A 20,634-nucleotide genomic window follows, 5' to 3' on the forward strand; every position below is an offset into this window, starting at 1 on the left:
GGAATTATATAGATGCACATTCATATATATCATATATGTTGATGATATAATTCATATATTTTGATTTGAAATTTGTGGAACAGATTTGGTATTAAGTTTAGTGCATTATGCCATTTAAGATGTGTATTGCATGTCCCGATTAAGAGACAAATTAAGAGAAAATTTCGAGGATTTATGGGTTAAACTTAATGGTCACTTTAATAATATATATATATATATATATATATATATATATATTTTTGAGGGGGAATAAATAATAAATAAATGTTAAACCAAAAAAAAATTCCATCACATATTAAAAATGGGAGCTAAAATACTATTCAGATGTTTTAATGTGTTTTGAAGCTAATTAGGATTAGGAATGCTTCGTTCTAATTTAAATGCTTCATTGAATGTAAAATCATTTTAATGGATGGGATGTCAACAAAATATAAATTATCACCGCACACCTTTGCAAGATAATTACTCTACAAGTATAAATGCTTGTGAGGAATGGAAAGCAAGGACTAGGGTTTAAGTCTCTAGAAGGGAGCTTCACATATATATACACTTAAATTATGTTAGAATAAAATTTCTATCTTGTATAAAAAATATATATAAAAATTAAATTTGATAAGAACTTGGTGTAAACTCTTTAGTTTACACCCTCTAATAAGGACTTATCATATTCGATCCTCTAAAGGTAGAAGCTAAGGCTTTTGAGGAAGGTGTTAGCTTTGTATGGGATGTGGGGATCTACGACGGTAGTTTTGAATAAGATTATAGCTAAAGCTATCCAAGGGGCCAGTGACCCACCAGTGACTATTGCACCCATTATTACGGGGGTCCAACAAAAACTGTAGGAGTTTAGAACGGTACAAGTCTACCAAGTAAAACAATAGGGAAATAAAGCACCACATATCTTAGCTCAACATGCCAAGGGTATTGATAACTATGTAACTTAAATAAAGGAAAATCTTAGTATGCTTGAGGCTACTTCAGTTCAGGATGCTATGTATTTATCTTCTTCTTAATGAAAGTTACCAAAAAAAAAAAAAACATCTTATCACGTAGAATAACATTTCAAATAAACATTATATTTCAGGTTTTAAGTAAAAGACCGATGTAGCAATTTCTTATTGGATGATGTAAAACATACACACCATCCTTACCAAATTCAAACTCTTATTAATATTGCATCTATTGTTGATTTTGACACATTTGGAAATCTCAAAACAGCATACATGTCCTAATTTTTTTAGATTTTGACACATTTGGAAATCTCTAAACAACATAGATCTTTAAAAACTTAGGTTATATTTGGTAACAGTTTTTGTTTTCTATTTTCAAAAACTTGTTTTTAGGAATATAAAGAAAAAACAATTTTGTTGTATTTTTGAAATCAAAAACATGTTTGGTTAGTTGAAATTAAAAAAATAGTTTTTTGAAGAAAAAAATAGAATATACTAAAATATGTTACTAGAATTTGAACTCTAATGCTAACTCATTAAATGAGACAGATTTATTAAATTAAATGTGTATTTTCATTGACTTTTGAAAATTAGAAACTGAAAACAGTCTTTTGCATGTTTTTAGTTTCCTTCACAAATTGATTTTTGAGAACAGTTTTTGTTTTCTGTCCATTTTGGGTTGCCAAACAAGTTTTTTAGTTTCAAAAATAAAATATTGTTTTTGGAAACAGAAAATAATGGGAAAAAACAGTTACCAAACATATTCTTATTACTCAAAAAAAGTATCTCAACTTAGGTACAAAACACCATAATAAGTTGAACAGATAGATGGAATATATTATATAATTTTGGTAGGTGTTTTTTCCCAATTACTTTTTTAATGAGCCTTTAATGTCTTGCTTATATTTCTTAATTTAGACACAAAATAATGTAAATAAGGTATATAAAATTAGTGGAATTGATGGTGCGCATTTAATGATATATCCTCAATTATTTTCACTGTCATTTATTATTGATGCGTAATATTTGACATGTCGAAAACATCTTAAATCTAATCACATGTTGTAGAAGAAGCTAACATAATACTAAAATTAGGTTAGGCTTAACTAATGTGGGTTCTAATTAGTTCAACTGATAAAATCTCTTATGGTTGTATAAGAGATTTGAGGTTTAATCTCCGCTTACACCAAAAACTCGGGAGCGGATGCCATAAGTTAAAACTCTTTAAAAAAAAGGTGAGGCTTAACTATAAATAATATTAGATTAAATTAGATTAGATTGTTGATTATAAATTATATGTTTATATACACATACTAATATAGATTTGGGACAAAAAATGAATTGATTTCATCTCCACATAGCATCCTAATACCATTGAGGCATTGAGAAACCTACTTAAATCACGATATATTAGTAAGAAGAATGCATAAATAGTTGATGACCACTCTGCCAACCAAAATTAGATATTAATTGAGCACTCATCACACGTTAAAAGCAACCATTACTTTGGCTCATTTGGTCCAGTCGGTTCACTTCAATCCGTATCGGTCCATTCAAAGTTCTTTCCTTAATTGTTTTTACTTTACCCTTTTTTTTCTTTTTTTGTCTTTTCAATGTTGTCATAAGTTCTAAACCATTGTAACAGAAACTTGCTTCCTTTCCTGCTGGCTGTGAAATATAGTTCCTTCGCATAATCTTGCATTCATCGTATTTGGTCTAAGAATGTTAAAATGCGCATAACCTCAATAGACCTCTTCAGTGGTGCCATGTCCAAGCTGATTTGAGCTGTTGGAACTGAACGTATAAACATCAAACATGTTAAAAATTAAAGAATTCCATTCTCAAATGTAAATAATCTCTACTTGCCTCAAGTTTTGGAAGATCTTGAGGATTCAAATTACACGCTATAATTAAGGACATGAAGGACAAATGGACAATGGAGGGATTGGAATGCTGATACAGCCATACAGGTGTGGCAACAATAGCAATAATTGGCTGGTTAGGAATGTCACGGTTATTGAATAGTTGGGGTTTTACTCCTTGTAGCATCCACGGGCACTGCCACAGTTTGAAGTGCCCAAATTTGGTTGACAAGTAGAAGTCAAAAAGTTTGATAACATTGATACTAATGAAGAAATCTAGAAGTTGGATGTTTGATATCGTCTTACATGAAAATTATGCCACGGTAGAAAATGCATAATAGAAAATTGTTGTTATGATTGTATAAGAGATCTAGGGTTTAATCTCCGCCTACACCAAAAACTCGGGAGCGGATGCCATAAGTTAAAACTCTTTAAAAAAAAGGTGAGGCTTAACTATAAATAATATTAGATTAAATTAGATTAGATTGTTGATTATAAATTATATGTTTATATACACATACTAATATAGATTTGGGACAAAAAATGAATTGATTTCATCTCCACATAGCATCCTAATACCATTGAGGCATTGAGAAACCTACTTAAATCACGATATATTAGTAAGAAGAATGCATAAATAGTTGATGACCACTCTGCCAACCAAAATTAGATATTAATTGAGCACTCATCACACGTTAAAAGCAACCATTACTTTGGCTCATTTGGCCCAGTCAGTCCACTTCAGTCCGTATCGGTCCATTCAAAGTTCTTTCCTTAATTGTTTTTACTTTTACCCTTTTTTTTCTTTTTTTTCTTTTTTTGTCTTTTCAATGTTGTCAAAGTTCCAAACCATTGTAACAGAAACTTGCTTCCTTTCCTGCTGGCTGTGAAATATAGTTCCTTCGCATAATCTTGCATTCATCGTATCTGGTCTAAGAATGTTAAAAATGTTCATAACCTAATAGACCTCTTCAGTGATGCCATGTCCAAGCTGATTTGAGCTGTTGGAGCTGAATGTATAAACATCAAACATGTTAAAAATTAAAGAATTTCATTCTCAAATGTAAATAATCTCTACTTGCCTCAAGTTTTGGAAGATCTTGAGGATTCAAATTACATGCTGTAATTAAGGACATGAAGGACAAATGGACAATGGAGAGATTGGAATGCTAATACAGCCATACAGGTGTGGCAACAATAGCAATAATTGGCTGGTTATGAATGTCACGATTATTGAATAGTTGGGGTTTTACTCCTTGTAGCATCCATGGGCACTGCCACAGTTTGAAGTGCCCAAATTTGGTTGACAAGTAGAAGTCAAAAAGTTTGATAACATTGATACTAATGAAGAAATCTAGAAGTTGGATGTTTGATATCATCTTACATGAAAATTATGCCACACGGTAGAAAATGCATAATAGAAAATTATGCCACGACGGGGAGGTAAATCGTTAACCAAAAGAAGTGAAAAAGTCTGATAACATTGATATATTAAGAAATCTAAGCGGCTATGTGAAAAACGATCATTAGACATCAAGTGAAATAAAAGTCCAATTTTCCTCTATGAGTATTCAATTTTATGTTCGACCAGCTATGAGTGTTCAATTTTCTTTGTTATCATAAACTTGATTACTTTATTAGGAAAAAAAATTACGTGTAGCAAATTGCAATTCCTAACAGATAAAATGTAACAGAGGATTTTTATTCTATCCAATCAACCTAGCACATCTCATCAGTTGTGTATGGTGAGCATTAGAGGCAACTAATTATTAACACAACTTTATACTTATATAGGCAATAGATACACCAAAATGAAAGTGTCGGCATTAGAGGCATTCCCATTATTGATAGGTTCATTATTTAAAAAAAAAAAAAAAACTATTGGGCGAAAATTCAACTGATACATCGGTTGATAATTTTCTTTATTTAGTAATTTACACTTGAAAATAAAATTTTCTCAAGACTTTTATTGGATTGGCCCCCTTTCCAAAGCCTTAACCCCCCAGCCGCCCAAACCAAAAATATAAAAAGCCCAATCCAACATTTAATAGGTGCCCACTTCCCTTGTTTGTTGCATCCCTCCAAATAGAGAACAGCTAGACGGTGGGACTCAGAATTTTACTAGCGTTAACGGTTACTGCTTCATGCCCACTTTGTTTCTATGGATCCAATGGGCCGAATAGTGTTGGAAAAGATGAAATTGAAATGATGATACATGTCTTCTGCCTTATACACTATTCAACCAAAAAGCAACCCAATTCTGAATTGACCATGTAATTCATAGGTAATAAGTAGGTAATCCAAGGCCTCCTCATTTACATTTAGCACAAAGTTGGCAAGAAGCATCATTGATGAAATTCCTCTTTGTAATGGTTTTTCATTATATATATGATTTAAAATTTAATTGATTTTAGACTCTTCATTTCTTGCATCCAATAATTTACTTGCCACAAAAATTAAAAACTTAGATGAACATGTCGCGAAAAATTGGACTGCAATTAGAATCCAATTTAGAATCTAATTGGATTTAGACTCTTCGATTTTTACAATCAATAATTCACTTGGTACAAAATTAAAAATTAAATGGAACACGTGGTGCAAAATTGAGAATTCAATTAAAAATTTGATTGGATTTTCTTTGAGCTTTAACTATATATATATAGAGAGATTGCGTCTATTGTTGATTTTTACACATTTAGAAGTCTCTAAAACAACATAGATCTCTAAAAAACTTATTAGTTTTTACTCAAAAATATATCTTAACTTAGATACAAAATACCATAATAAGGTGAAAAAATAGATGGACTATATTATATAATTTTGGTAGGTGTTTTTTTCCCAATTATTTGTTTAATGAGCTTTTAAGACATTGTAGGTCATTTTGGATATACACCACTGTTAGTTTCTTTGAAACATTCTTTCCTCTCTCCTTGTGTGTGCTTGTGTTAAAATACTCAGTGTTCTCAAAAGCTTTTAAGGTCTTATTTATATTTCTTAATTTAGATACAAAATAACGTAAATAAGGAATATAAAATTAGTAGAATTGATGGTGCAAATTTAATGACATATCCTCAATTACTTTCACTGTCATTTATTATTGATGCGTAATATTTGACATGTCCAAAACATTTTTTTTTAAGCTAACACAATACTAAAACTAGGTTAGGCTTAACACTCTCATCAAAAGGTTAGGCTTAACGTTTCTCAAAAAAAAAAAAAAAAAGGTTAGGCTCTTAACACAATACCAAAACATCTTAAATCTGATCTGATCACATGTTGTAAAAGAAGTTAACACAATACACAATACTAGGTTAGGCTTAACTACTATCATTAAGAGCGGACGCCATAGGTTGAAACTCTCTTTAAAAAAAAGAGGTTAGGCTTAACTATAAATAATATTAGATTAAATTAGATTATAAATTATATGTTTATATACACATACTTATATAGACTTGGGACAAAAAATGAATTAATTTCATCTCCACATAGCATCCTAATACCATTGAGGCATTGAGAAACCTACTTAAATCACGATCTATTAGTAAGAAGAATGCATAAATAGTTGATTACCACTCTGCCAACCAAAATTAGATATTAAATGAGCACTCATCACACTTTAAAAGCAACCATTACTTTGGTTCATTTGGTCCAGTCGGTCCACTTCAGTCCATCTTGGTCCATTCAAAGTTCTTTCCTTAATTGTTTTTACTTTTTTTTTTTTTTTCAATGTTGTCATAAGTTCTAAACCATTGTAACAGAAACTTGCTTCCTTTCCTGCTGGCTGTGAAATATAGTTCCTTCGCATAATCTTGCATTCATTGTATTTGGTCTAAGAATGTTGAAATGCTCATAAACTTAATAGACCTCTTCAGTGGTGCCATGTCCAAGCTGATTTGAGTTGTTGGAACTGAACGTATAAACATCAAACATGTTAAAAATTAAAGAATTCCATTCTCAAATGTAAATAATCTCTACTTGCCTCAAGTTTTGGAAGATCTTGAGGATTCAAATTACACGCTATAATTAAGGACATGAAGGACAAATGGACAATGGAGGGATTGGAATGCTGATACAGCCATACAGGTGTGGCAACAATAGCAATAATTGGCTGGTTAGGAATGTCACGGTTATTGAATAGTTGGGTTTTTACTCCTTGTAGCATCCACGGGCACTGCCACAGTTTGAAGTGCCCAAATTTGGTTGACAAGTAGAAGTCAAAAAGTCTGATAACATTGATACTAATGAAGAAATCTAGAAGTTGGACGTTTGACATGCTTTTACATGAAAATTATGCCACACGGTAGAAAATGCATAATGGAAAATTATGTCACGACGGGGAGGTAAATTGTTAATCCAAAGAAGTCAAAAAGTCTGATAACATTGATATATTAAGAAATCTAAGTGGCTATGTGAAAAACGATCATTAGACATCAAGTGAAATGAAAGTCCAATGTTCCTCTATGAGTATTCAATTTTATGTTCCACCAGCTATGAGTGTTCAATTTTCTTTGTTATCATAAACTTGATTACTTTATTAGGAAAAAAAATTACGTGCAGCAAATTACAATTCCTAACAAATAAAATGTAACAAGGGATTTTTATTCTGTCCAATAAACCTAACACATCTCATCACTTGTATGCGGTGAACATTAGAGGCAACTAATTATTAACACAACTTTATATCTATATAGGCAATAGTAGATACAACAAAATGAAAGTATCAGCATTAGAGGCATTCCCATTATTGATAGGTTCATTATTAAAAAATAAAAAAAAACTATTGAGCGAAAATTCAACTAATACATTTGCAGATAATTTTCTTTATTAGTAATTTAACACTTTAAAAGAAAATTTTCTCAAGACTTTTATTGGATTGGATTGGCCCACTTTCCAAAGCCCAAACCAAAAATATTAAAAAGCCCAATCCAACATTTAAGTGTAATCCACGTTTCAACTTTAACCTAATTCAGGAAAAAGAAGAAGAAGAGAAAACTTTAGAACAAGATATAGAGAAAGTCGATAGAGAAAGAGAGAGAGAGACCAAGCGAGTAGAGAAGAGAGTGACTCCGTCAACCACGTCGCCGCCGCCGCCGCCGCCGCCATCGGCCACCCATAGGAGAGTCACATCTCCACCAGCTTATCAACCCATCCCGCATCTCATCTGCTTCAAGTATTTTTTTTTTCTCCTTCAACTTCAAAGCCTAACATTGATTTTCATATTTAATTTGAATATGTGAATCTGTGATTGTGGGTTTTTTTTTTTGGCTGAGGGTGATTGTGAATTAAGTTTGAATTTGTGAATCTGTGTTATGTAATTGTGTTTGGAGTCTCTGTGTTATTTGTTTTTGCAGCTGCTGAGTGTGTTAGATAAATTCATAGTAGTGGGTTAATAGTGTGTTAGATATAATCAAAATTGTTATTTTGGTATATGCATATTCCTATTTCATTCACTAGGTCTAGGTCTTCTATGATTCTGCAACCACAAAGTTTGCACTGCATTTTGATTTTTGTTTCTGCGTTTTCTTTTGGGTATTTAATGGGTGTTATTGCAAGTGTGATGATGAATGTGTGTATTTTGCTGATTTGGGGTTCAGCTAGAAATGAAAATACCCATTCAAATATAGCTCATAAGCTGACTCTGTGAAGATTGAATTAAAAAAAAAAAAAGCAGGCAATTGTAAAAATGGCGGCGAAGGTTCCGATTAAGGGTAAACGGAACATCCTCATCACCAGTGCCTTGCCTTATGTCAACAATGTCCCCCATCTTGGAAACATTATCGGTTGTACGTATCTCTTAATAATTATAATATTCCTTTCCATTATTATTAGCAAGCATGTAGGGTACAAAACAAAACAAAACAGACCCAATTTTCCTTTTATCTGTATTTGGTGTGTTGGCAGGTGTGCTTAGTGCTGATGTGTTTGCTCGCTATTGCCGACTCCGAGGCTACAATGCCTTGTACATATGTGGAACTGATGAGTACGGGACAGCTACTGAGACTAAAGCTCTGGAAGAGAACTGCTCCCCTAAGCAGATTTGCGACAAGTAACTTTACTTAATCTTCACTTCTTTTTCTAGTTTAACTTCTCATTCAATATTGTTTCTATGACTTACTACTATTCTTTTAATATGCTAAATCCAAATGTACCCATTTTAAAGATTCAATTCTCTTGGGACATATTAAGTATTTGAATATGGGGATGTTTTCCAACAGAAATGAAGATGACAGATTACCTTTCTGCGCAATTGTGATATAGATAGAGAAAATGAAAAGACACCATGGTCTGTTTGGTTCATGTTTTTAAAACAAGTATTTTGTTTTTAAATAAATAATAATTAAAAAAAGAGAGAACAATTAAAAACATGTTACTGAACTTCTACTTGCTGTCTAGAAACTGTTTTAAAAACTACTTTCTGAAAAAACACAACCAAACAGCCCAAAAATGTACTTTTCTTGGTTGCTAAGTGAACTTTGCAATGAATATGGTGATCAAATTATTATAGGACCATTTGTAACTCCATTTATGCTTTAGGTACAGGCGATGTGAAATTCTTTTTCTCAGTTTTAGTCCCTGAAGATCAGAAGAAAAATAAAATTATAAAGGAATGATTAGTAGAAAAAGAGGTTCAATATGTTTTCTGGAACTTTCTCAAACACACGACTGCATATATTAGCATGATTGTGATTTCATGGCCCCACACTCATTTTTATAACCTTGTCCAGGACTCCAATTGAGTTTTAAGAGAAAAAATGACCGTGATTATTATAAGTTGATTCTGTTTGACTTGATCATGCTATACTGGGCTTAGTAGCTTGAGTAATATTTGGGCTTACCTTTCTGGAGCTTTTCTATTTTCTTTATTTAACGTATGATATCAAATTTCAATTTGTTTGCTGATACTTCTCAATTTACTAAGTTACTTATTATTGGATAACGTGGTATGTTTCTCTTAGCTATTCCTTGTCTTTAATGTTTTTCATTTTTTTTCTTCTTCTTTCAATGCTTTTATGGATGTTTTAAAATAATATACTCCTCAAGCTATTCATCAGTCCATCTTATGTGTTTTGCATTTACAGATACCATGCTATTCATAAGGAAGTCTATGACTGGTTCAGTATAAGTTTTGATAAATTTGGGCGTACCTCGACCCCACAACAGACGGAAATTTGCCAAGCGATTTTTAATAAAATTTTGGAGAACAATTGGCTTTCTGAGAATTCAATGCAGCAAGTATGATTTATTTTCTTGTTAATACTTGGTGTGATTCTGTACATGATAACATTCTCGACCACTCTATTCTTTTATGCAAGAAAAAGAAAAAGAAGACTTCTCTATTCTTGTTTAGTTGTCCAATTATTGGATATTTTTCTGGTGTCTCCTTTTTGTTCTACAGCTTTTTTATTGTGGTCAATTATACTTTAATGGTGATAAATTTATTTAACCTCTTGTTACTAACACTTTATTCATACCATATTCAGCTTTACTGCGATACATGCAAAAGGTTCTTAGCTGACCGGCTTGTGGAGGGTACTTGCCCAAAAGAAGGGTGCAATTACCAGTCTGCCCGAGGAGATCAATGTGAAAATTGTGGCAGTCTTTTGAATCCGACAGAGTTAAAAGATCCTAGGTGCAAGGTACAAAACTTACTTCTAATATTGAGGTCTCTATTCTGTATTATCAAATTCTAAATGAGAAACCTGATTGTATGAAATGTTATCCATGTTGCACATTCAGCTTTTTAAAATATGTAGTTTGTCCAAAAAAGACATTTTATCTCAGACATTTGATTGTTTCTCTTTCAAATGAATAAAATTTTCATCCTCTGATTGTTTTGGTTGTTACGTTTTGAAGCTATAAACCAAATTTAAATCATTATGAAACAAGGAACTTTTATTGCAAGCCAATTATATTACAAGAAAACTAGTGCTTAGTAATCATTTTCCTGACTAACTTATGAATTTCTAGTCAGAAAACTTACTTTAGGTTTAATTGAGTCCTAATTTGGTTTCTTGGGCCTAGCTCTTGTTGGGGCCTGTTTCAGAGCCCTCAGCATCATATTTTTCTTCCATAATTTTCTGAGAAGAAGAAAAACTATTAAAAAAAAGAAAGAAAGCTACTGTCAGTAGATGTATGATATTATGTCATTTTGTTTTATTTATAAATTTCTTATAGTTGATCCATGAGCTTTGTCTGCTAACAGGTCTGTCAGACGACACCACACATTCGTGACACAAACCACCTGTTTCTTGAACTCCCCTTGTTGAAGGACAAATTGGAAGAATACATCAACAAAATGTCGGTGGCTGGATCTTGGAGCCAGAATGCTATTCAAACAACAAATGCCTGGCTTAAAGAAGGGCTGAAATCACGATGTATTACCAGGGATCTGAAGTGGGGGGTTCCAGTTCCACTTGAGAGATTTAGTGATAAGGTTATTAGTTGTTGATAGACGAACATGCTGAATTCATGCTAGCGTCTTCAAGTTTTATCTCAAATTTTGGCAAATTGACCTTTTTATTTACTTGTGGTGGATAGGTTTTCTATGTCTGGTTTGATGCGCCTATCGGATATGTTTCTATTACTGCTTGCCACACACCTGAATGGGAGAAGTGGTGGAAGAATCCTGAAGATGTAGAGTTGTATCAGTTTATGGGCAAGGACAATGTGCCCTTCCACACTGTAAGTGATTTTTTGTTAAAATTTTCTGATAACTTTAAGAAGAGGGCAAGATACTAACTCAAAGTACTAAGATTACTTAGAATGTTATATTTTTTTTTTTGTCAGATATATGCTTATCAATGTTTTTCCCCCCAGCTGAGAAACTAAAGTTTAATTATTTTTAAAAAAAATCTTCTTACAGCCACACATCTATGTTATTCTTTTCCATGTTTTTAGTTTTTGCCGGCTACTTCTAATTTTTCTTTTTGTCTTTTTGGTTAGATATTTCCAGAAATGTACGTAGTCTTTGCATCTTGTAAATAACATACAATTTGTTATTGCGTCTTAATGTTTTTAAAAGTTTACAGTAACCATTGTATCTTTTAAATAACAATAACATACAAGAGTTATTGCATATAATTTTAGAACCTTGCGGCAGTCACTAAGTTGGTATGTTTTCTTTTGGGTCATAGGTAGGTGTAAATCTTGTCTCACCCTTATGAGGATTTATATCTTGTATTATTGTGCTAGCAACTTGTTGACTTGTAATTTTAGTGTAACCACACAACCAATTTTCTTTGTTAAAATCCTCTACACTTTCCAAATATTGATTGCTATCGACTTAAGTTAGATGACATGACACTCGAATCTAAATTGCTATTAAATCAAATCTAATGAGATGAGACTTTGTGAAGTTATTGTACTAATGGTTAAAATAAAAACTGTTGTTTTGTCATTGTCAATGTTAATGCAAGTTCAATAGCAGGGAGCAGCAGAGTTTAATTAGTTCACCTAATTGGTCTCATAGATACTGCATGCAGGACTCATGAAATTTTTGGCTTCAGAATTTAGGTTTATTTATTATTTCTTATGAACTGTACATAAGGTGGCAACTTGTGGCTCCCCTCATGAAGTGGGGGTCACTAGTTCGAATCTCCCCTTTGGGGTATAAAAAAAACCTTTGGTTGTAGTGGTAGATGTTTTGAGCTTAGTAAACGTTTGGTTGTCCTTTTTTTTTTTCCATCATTGTCATGGAGACTTATGGTTTGGCTCCTCAAGGTTGTGGGGACTGCTTTTTTTCTTCCCCTGCACCCTTTTTTACTGTTACCATATTCTTGTTTTAGGTGATGTTTCCATCTACACTTCTTGGAACTGGTGAAAATTGGACTTTAATGAAGACTATCAGTGTCACTGAATACTTGAATTATGAAGCAGGTTAGCCAACTATTTTGTAGCAGTTTAGCTGATTCGCGATGGTGGTCAATTTATCGGTCAATTGATGGATGATTGATCAATTACCTTCTCTTTTACATAGCAATGATGTTTCTCATTCAAACATCTTGAACTAGATGAATTTTCATTTGGATGGTTTCTGTAGGAAAGTTTTCTAAGAGTAAAGGTATTGGAGTCTTTGGCAATGATGCAAAAGATACAAACATTCCAGTAGAAGTATGGAGATATTACTTACTAACTAATAGGCCTGAGGTAAGCAGCATATATTTATTACTTTTTTTAATAAGAATTAATGCTGGGTTCTACTAATTGCATTCTGGATTGATGAATGGGTTTGTGTAAACTAGGTGTCAGACACATTATTTACTTGGGCTGACTTGCAAGCAAAATTAAACAACGAGTTGCTAAATAACTTGGGCAACTTTATAAATCGAGTTTTGAGTTTCGTTGTTAAACCTCCAGGTTGGTTGGCTGTGTACCTTAAGTTTCTTAAAGTTTTGTTGTTCAGCTAGTTTTTTATTTGATTCTCTTGATTGTGGTACATACTTATAATATTTCTGGATTGTTGTTATAGTACAGAACGCTAGTTATAGAAGTGGCACATTTTAATTAGTGCCTCACTGAATTAGAACCATTCTCAATGCCTATTGCATATATGTGTACTAATGGCCTTCCGGCTTAGTGGCATGTCCACCTTTTTGGTGGTTCAATGTTTGGGGTTCAATCTCTAGTAACTTTACCTATAAAAAAAATCCTATTTTTGCCTAGGAAGCACAGACGTGGCTACAGGGTTGCTGTACCGGAGTCCGATGTGTGTTGTGGCGTGCGACACCGATGCCCGCGTGTCGGTGCCGCGTTAGATTTTTTTTTTTTGGTTTCCTGATTTGTGCCAATTCTGCTCTGATGCATGCTGATTCGCGCCGAATTGGATCATATCGGCCGAATATCGGTGTGTTTCGGCCGGAAAAAGGAAATCGGCCGGTAAGAATTTGCGCCAAACCCCTTTCTTCTTCTTCGTCTTCGCTTCTTTTGATGAGCAGCTCTCTCTTTCTTTCTTTCTCTTCTTCTTCTTCTTCTTCTTCTTCTTCTTCTTTTGATGGGCAACTCTTTCTTTCTTTCTCTCTCTGACTCTTTCTTTTGATGGGTAGTTTCTGGCTCTTTCTGCCTCACGTGCGCACTGAGCCCCACATTTGCCTCTGGATAGAGACTAGGAAACGACAATGCAACAAAAAAGCGACGGCCACGATTTAACTCTTCTATAATAATTTTCCTTTTTACTATATTCATTACCCAATATCCTCAATTCACAGGCCACAAGTTTTTTAATCTAATCTTTGATTTTTTTTTTAATGGGTAAAAAAATAATCTCCAATTTTTAAACCATTGCTTTTCTCTATTTTTTATTAAATAGTAAAATTAAAGGTTAATTTTTTGTATGTTGCTAAATATAAAATATATAAATAAAAATATTCTTAATAATTTTTTAATCGTCGTACTCTGCCGCACCCGCACTCTATTTTTTCAAAAATTGCCGAGTCCCACACCCGCACCCGCACTCACACCCGAATCTGAAAATGCACCCATGCTTCATAGATTTTTGCAAGGCATTTATATTTTAGAGAGTTCAAAATGGTGCCAAACTGCCAATAGTCCATCTTACATTATGCCAAGACCTTTAATATTTATGAAATTCCAAATGGTTTTGCCATTATTATAATGGGCTTGTCTGGTATCAAGAGAAATTGCAAGTGCATAACTGAGTTTCTTTTTACAGGTCAAGGATATGGTTCCATTATTCCTCAGCCTTCAGATGCTGACCCAGATCCATTGCAACATGAACCAACTAGGAAGTTGGTTGGTAGCATTGTTGACTATGTGGAGCAATATGTAGAAGCCATGGAAAAGGTGATTGAAATACTGGCTAGTATACTGTCATGCAACCAGAAGCTGCCCCATGCCCTCTTTCTCTAATTGCTTTTGCATTATAATGACATTCTTATTTGCATTTTGTATAGGTTAAACTAAAGCAAGGGCTGAAAATTGCAATGAGCATTTCTAGTGAAGGGAATGGATATCTGCAAGTAAGTCTAGAACATTTTTGTTTGTACTGATTTGGATTTTTGTTTAATATGTTATTTTATGAAAATGTTGGTTGGAAATCGCCCTTTGGCTGCCCATGAAACAAAATTTCTCTCTCCTAAGGTGTACTTTGCTCATGATTGCTATGTAGGAAAGCCGATTCTGGAAGCTTTACAATGACGATCGACCTTCTTGCTCTCTTGTCATAAGAACTTCGGCTGGGCTAGTATATCTTCTCGCATGTTTGTTAGAACCTTTTATGCCATCTTTTTCACTTGAGGTAATTTAACCTGCTAGTAGATCTCTCTGTGGCACTTAGGGCAATGCTAGTATTCTTTATCGTGAGTTAGCTAAAATGGTTGCGCATGCTGACAATATTTGTATTGTTGGTTGTGTTGAAGGTACTTAAGCAGCTTAATTTGCCTCCTGATACTCCCTTTTTGCTTGAAAAAGGAGATATTGATAGGGTAAGCCGACCTTGGGAGATCCTACCTGCTGGTCACAAAATTGGGACACCAGAGCCATTGTTTAAGGAATTGGTATAACCCTCCTTCTTCTATGTTTTGATTTGTGATGGAGATTTTGTGGGCTTTGTCTCATAGTAATTTAGTGAAAACAAATGTTCAGAAAGATGAAGAAGTAGAATTCTTCAGAGAGAAGTTTGCAGGAAGCCAAGCTGATAGGATTGTGAGGGCAGCAGCTGAAGCAGAGAAGATAGCTGAGAAACTGAAGAAAACAAAAGTTTCAGGTTGCATTTTATTGATATTATAGTTATTTACTCACTTCTAGTGTTTGCCAACTCAATTGCTACACATTGCATGGTTGGGTGTCATTGATGTGCTATATTATCAACCAATAAGTTCATAAAAGCACTAATTAATTTATTTTTTATTCTTCTATAATTAAGTTCTTCACAGGTCTTCTCTGTTCAAATGCTTACTATTTTGTTTTTGATGATATTTGTGGCTTCCACATTTTGCTTGACAAGATGATATTACAAGAGTACTATGATTAGTGTGTCTTTTGGTGGGGTTTCTTGTGGGGGGATTCGAAGGCACATTTGGTGAGGTGGGATAAGCTGTGTGCACCTATGGCGAATGGTGGTTTGGGAGTAAGGAAATTAACTACTTTTAATAAAGCCTTACTAGGAAAATGGTTATGACGGTTTGGGGTTGAGGAGACACGACTTTAGAGAAGGGTTGTAGCTTTGGAGTTTGGGGAAGAGTGGGGGAGGGGGGGCGGGATGGTCTTCCAAGCTGGGTAAGGGTGTACATGGGTGTGGTTTATGGAGAAGTATCCGGAAAGGTTGGGAGGTTTTTAGCAAAAATATTCGGTTTGAGGTAGGGGTGGGGGATAGAGTGAAGTTTTGGACAGATTGGTGGTATGGGGATTTACCACTCTAACTGTCCTTCCCGGTAGTGTATGAGATTGCTACTAATAGAGAGGCATCTGTGGCCTCGTTTCTTGAACGGTTGGGGACAGAGGCACGAAGAAGTTAGAATGTTCGTTTAATTAGGGAACCAAATGATTTGGAGTTGGGTGTTGTGGATGAATTATTTCGTACCTTGGGATCTAATTTACCTCAAACTGAGAATGGAGACCGTATGAGATGGAAGTTGACGAAGAATGGAGATTTTGACATCTTCTCGTTCTATAATAAGCTACGAGGTCCCTTGCCTATTATCTTACCTTGGAAAGGTATTTGGAAGGTTAAGGCTCCTTGGCGCGTTTCTTTCTTTGCTTGGACTGCAACTTGGGATAAGATTCTTATAGGCAACAATTTGCGGGGTAGAGACCTTCATTTTGTTGACTGGTGTATTATGTGTTGTTGTAATAGGGAGACGCTGGATCATTTGCTACTCCATTGTGAAAAGCTTATTAGTTGTGAAGCTTGGTTTTTAGATCTTTTGGGATTTCATAGGTCTTGCCAAGATCGGTTGCAGATACCCTTTTTGGTTGGTGGAATTGGTTTGGAAATCACTCTTCTAGCATTTGGAATTTAGCTCCGTTGTGCCTAATGTGGTGTATTTGGAGGGAGCGAAATTGGCAAACTTTTGAGGACATGGACAAATCTGATGAGCAGTTGCTTGCTTCTTTTAGTGGTTCTCTTTTTGAATGGTCTAGGTCATGGGGACTCACCTCTAGTGATTCTCTCCTTTTGTTCCTTAGTTTTCTCCTTTGTAATTAGCCTTTTCTGTCTGTTTGTTTCTTTTTCTGGACTCTTTGTTCTGCCTTATGCTTTTTTCTCATGAGGTAGTCTTTTGAATATACATCTTTCTTACTTATCAAAAAAAAAAAAAAAATGATTAGTGTGTCTTTTCATACCTTTCATTATACTTCTTGATTAATCATAGGAACTACTAATTTGTTAGTAATAGTTACTTAATATGGTGAGGCATTGTATGGAACAGATAGCAGTGGAAAAAAGCAACGGCCTGTAAAACCTGCAACTGAATCCAAAGCTAAGGCCAATGCTGAGACAGAAATTTCAATTACAAGACTGGATATCCGTGTTGGCCTTATTACGAGTGTTCAGAAGCATCCTGATGCTGATTCCCTCTACGTGGAAGAGATTGATGTGGGAGAAGGACAGACCCGAACTGTTGTTAGTGGACTTGTGAAGTATATACCTCTTGAAGAAATGCAGGTTTTTGTTCACTTCCCTTACAGATCATAATTTTGGAATGTATTTATTTTATTTTTTCTTGATAAATCTTCTGTAAGTCTAGTAGTTCACCCTATGATTCTTTGGCAGAATCGGAAGGTATGTGTTCTTTGCAACCTGAAGCCAGCAACCATGCGGGGTATAAAATCACAAGCAATGGTTCTTGCTGCTTCCGACAGTGACCACACCAAGGTTAGCAAACCCATGAAACCTTTCCATTAGGGTCTGCATCTTATCTGATTTTATGCATAAGCCATTTTTGGAAGTGATGATACCCTTCATCACCCCTTGAAGATATAGTTTGGTGTTACTGACTTAGAAAAAAAGGAAAAGAAAGCAATACAGATTACTAACACGAAGATCGCAACCACATATATTGTTCATCTAATAGCTTTAAAAAATGGCTTAATGGTCATGAGTATATAATTTTGGTTGAGATTGTTGTTGTGGGTAATGACACATTATAACATGTTAGCATTTTTGTTGCAAAAATGGCTACATCATTTGTTGCGTGGTGTTAAGATGTTTCGGAAAAATGGTTTTATGATACCCATTAAAGCCCATGGTTGATTTTGAATAAGTTTCACTTTGAAAAAAATTTCTGGCTTTGTCATTGCTTGTTTAAGTCTGGATCATCAAACATGAACGCTAATGAGATTTTTAATTAAAAAAAAAATTGCAGGTTGAATTGGTTGATCCACCTAAATCTGCTACTGTTGGAGAAAGAGTTACATTTCCTGGATTCAATGGTGAGCCTGATGATGTCCTGAACCCAAAGAAGAAAGTCTGGGAAACATTGCAAGTGGATCTGAACACTAACACGGAACTAGTGGCCTCCTACAAAGATATTCCATTCACCACATCTGCTGGTGTTTGCACAGTTTCATCTATTGCCAGTGGGTCAATCAGATAGTTAGGTCTCTTGTTCAATTTTTTTTTTTTTTTTTTGAGAAGTTCAATTATTTAAAAAAAAAGAAAAGAAACATCCCCCTAGATTTTGATACATAATTTTATGTTATTCTTAATGTTGGTATAAAAAACTAATTGTACTAGTACCTTATCTTCATGTTGTTACTAGTTATTTTGAAAAATAGTAGTGATCATAAGTTGTTTTTTTGAAAATAAAAATTTAATTTTTAAAAATTAACAAAATACACAAAAAAAAAAGGGGGTAGGGCAAATACTTGGAAGACGGATATGAGAATAGCTCGGACACCTTACACGCTTAAGCCCATCGGCCTTTCTAGATCATGTTTATCAGAACTGGCCGTTGAATCCTTAAATCGGTAAATCCAACAAATTTTTTGGTTAGTATGAAAGAATATTGGATTTGCAAAAAAGAAAAAAAAAACCAATTAAATCATAGAAAATCATCAATTTTTTAGAAAATTATCAAACTGAACAATTTCATTCGAATCATCTAGTTTTTTAATGTTTAAGTTTTTTTATTATAAAATAGCTATATTTTCCTTCAATTTTTGACTTTTAGTTACGGATATTTTAAGTCTTCTGCTTCTAAACTTGAAATAAGTAATCAAAGAACTCAATTGCCCTAACTTTTGGTCATTTTTATATCTAAACACGCATTAAATTCTATATTTAAATAAATTTTCTGAAAATAATATTCTATTAGTTTTAATCTTTGTTATATACATATTTATGTTTAAATTGAATTCTAAGTTTATGTATATTTAAAAATAATTTAATTTTTAATCTAACAATTGAACCAATAATATAACAATTAAACCAATGAACCATCGTACCACACTCTTTACGATTTAATGTGCCTTAAATATATAAGGGTCATGATAATGAATGCTCTTAGGACATTAGTTAAGAATCTATTTAAGGAAAATTTTGACATCACTTTTATGAGAAATAAAAAAAGTTGTCAAAACATTAATTGTTTTTTTTTCAATAAAAACTTTTTTAAAATAGATTATTAACCAATACTTTAGGGCATTCGTTAGTATTTCCCAAGATATAAAAGAGTAAAAAATTGAGTGCATTCAGTTTAGTTGCCTCATAGGGTTAATTAGTTGTGACTTCATTAGTTTTTGTATTTTATAACTATATAAATGGATGATTCCCTCTTCCTCAAATTTCTCGACTATCAATACTCAAAACTAAAGTGTAAAGAAGGAGAGATATCCCTTGATTTTGGAATGGACAATAATAATTACATTAGTTAGTAAACATTACCTCCCAAATGCATGTAAAGCCTAAAGCGTAAACTTCAACAAAATGTTAGGAGTATAAAAGTTAATATTGGATGGTTAAAGTATTATAACTAAGTATTTAGAATTTTAATTAACAATCGGTCATGGATTTCAACTACCTTCAAGTTTGTATTGATAATGCATATTGATAAATTCTATTACATTCTTGAAACTCATGTGACAGAGCTTACGTAGAGTAAAATATTGGTAATAAAATTTAATCAAAGATAAATTATTTCAATAACTAATTAGAGTTGTAAAAAAAATATATAAGTGTAGAAGTTTGTGGCAAAAAGAAGATAAATTGACACAATCACAGGTTCATAACTTTTAAAACTTAACTTTTATTATGCAGTATGAAATTTTCTTTGACTCAACTTTAACCAATAGCTCAAATTCATCAATAGCCTATAATGCCCCACTTATGACTTAACCAATAAAATTGTAAGAGTCTATACTGCTGTTCTTAGGTTTTTGTTGTTGACGGTATGTTGAAACATTAATTTATGATAGCTATTTTTATCTTCTTGGCCTTCGAAAAAATTACTTTGTGTGTAAACAATATTTATATAAAATAAAAAGATCTCAACAATTAATTTTCATCCATATCAATTGAAATTTGTCAATGAAACCATGTTCCACCATTTTCGGGTAAAAAGTAAAAATGCACATTATTATAGCCATCAAGTTTTTAAAATAGAGTAGATTAATAGTATTAAAGTTAAATTAGATATTAATTTTAATTTGATTCTAAATTTTTGCTAAGTAATTTGAGATTAATTGACCCAACTTTTTGCAGATAAAAATCTAAGAGTGCATTCACAATAAGTTGCTAAAAAATATAGCCTTTAACAACTCAAAACAAAACTTTATCTATTTTAACACCTCATTTTAACATTCAATACATTAAAATAATATAAACAACAAAATAAAATAATATATCCAACATAATAAACAACAACAAC

At 33.2% G+C, this 20,634-nt stretch overlaps 1 protein-coding gene across 2 annotated transcripts; it reads left to right on the forward strand.

The window, feature by feature from the left end:
• The first annotated feature begins 7,791 nt into the window (after nt 1-7,791).
• Nucleotides 7,792-18,578, forward strand: LOC142631303 (methionine--tRNA ligase, cytoplasmic). Of its 2 annotated transcripts, none has more exons than XM_075805447.1 (18): nt 7,792-7,982; nt 8,481-8,595; nt 8,714-8,858; nt 9,892-10,045; nt 10,294-10,449; nt 11,016-11,246; nt 11,351-11,494; nt 12,598-12,688; nt 12,852-12,958; nt 13,054-13,168; nt 14,481-14,611; nt 14,722-14,787; nt 14,937-15,065; nt 15,187-15,324; nt 15,413-15,533; nt 17,197-17,432; nt 17,541-17,642; nt 18,133-18,578. In XM_075805447.1, exons 2-18 carry the CDS (start codon nt 8,496-8,498, stop codon nt 18,361-18,363), a joined length of 2,397 nt encoding a protein of 798 aa, XP_075661562.1. In that variant the 5' UTR covers nt 7,792-7,982; nt 8,481-8,495; the 3' UTR covers nt 18,364-18,578. The 2 variants fall into 2 exon arrangements, with proteins under 2 accessions (XP_075661562.1, XP_075661561.1); XM_075805446.1 differs by having other exon boundaries at nt 7,797-7,982; nt 8,484-8,595.
• Nucleotides 18,579-20,634: the final 2,056 nt, after the last annotated feature.

Source organism: Castanea sativa, chromosome 4, assembly GCF_040712315.1.
Source record: "Castanea sativa cultivar Marrone di Chiusa Pesio chromosome 4, ASM4071231v1".
NCBI lineage: Eukaryota > Viridiplantae > Streptophyta > Magnoliopsida > Fagales > Fagaceae > Castanea > Castanea sativa.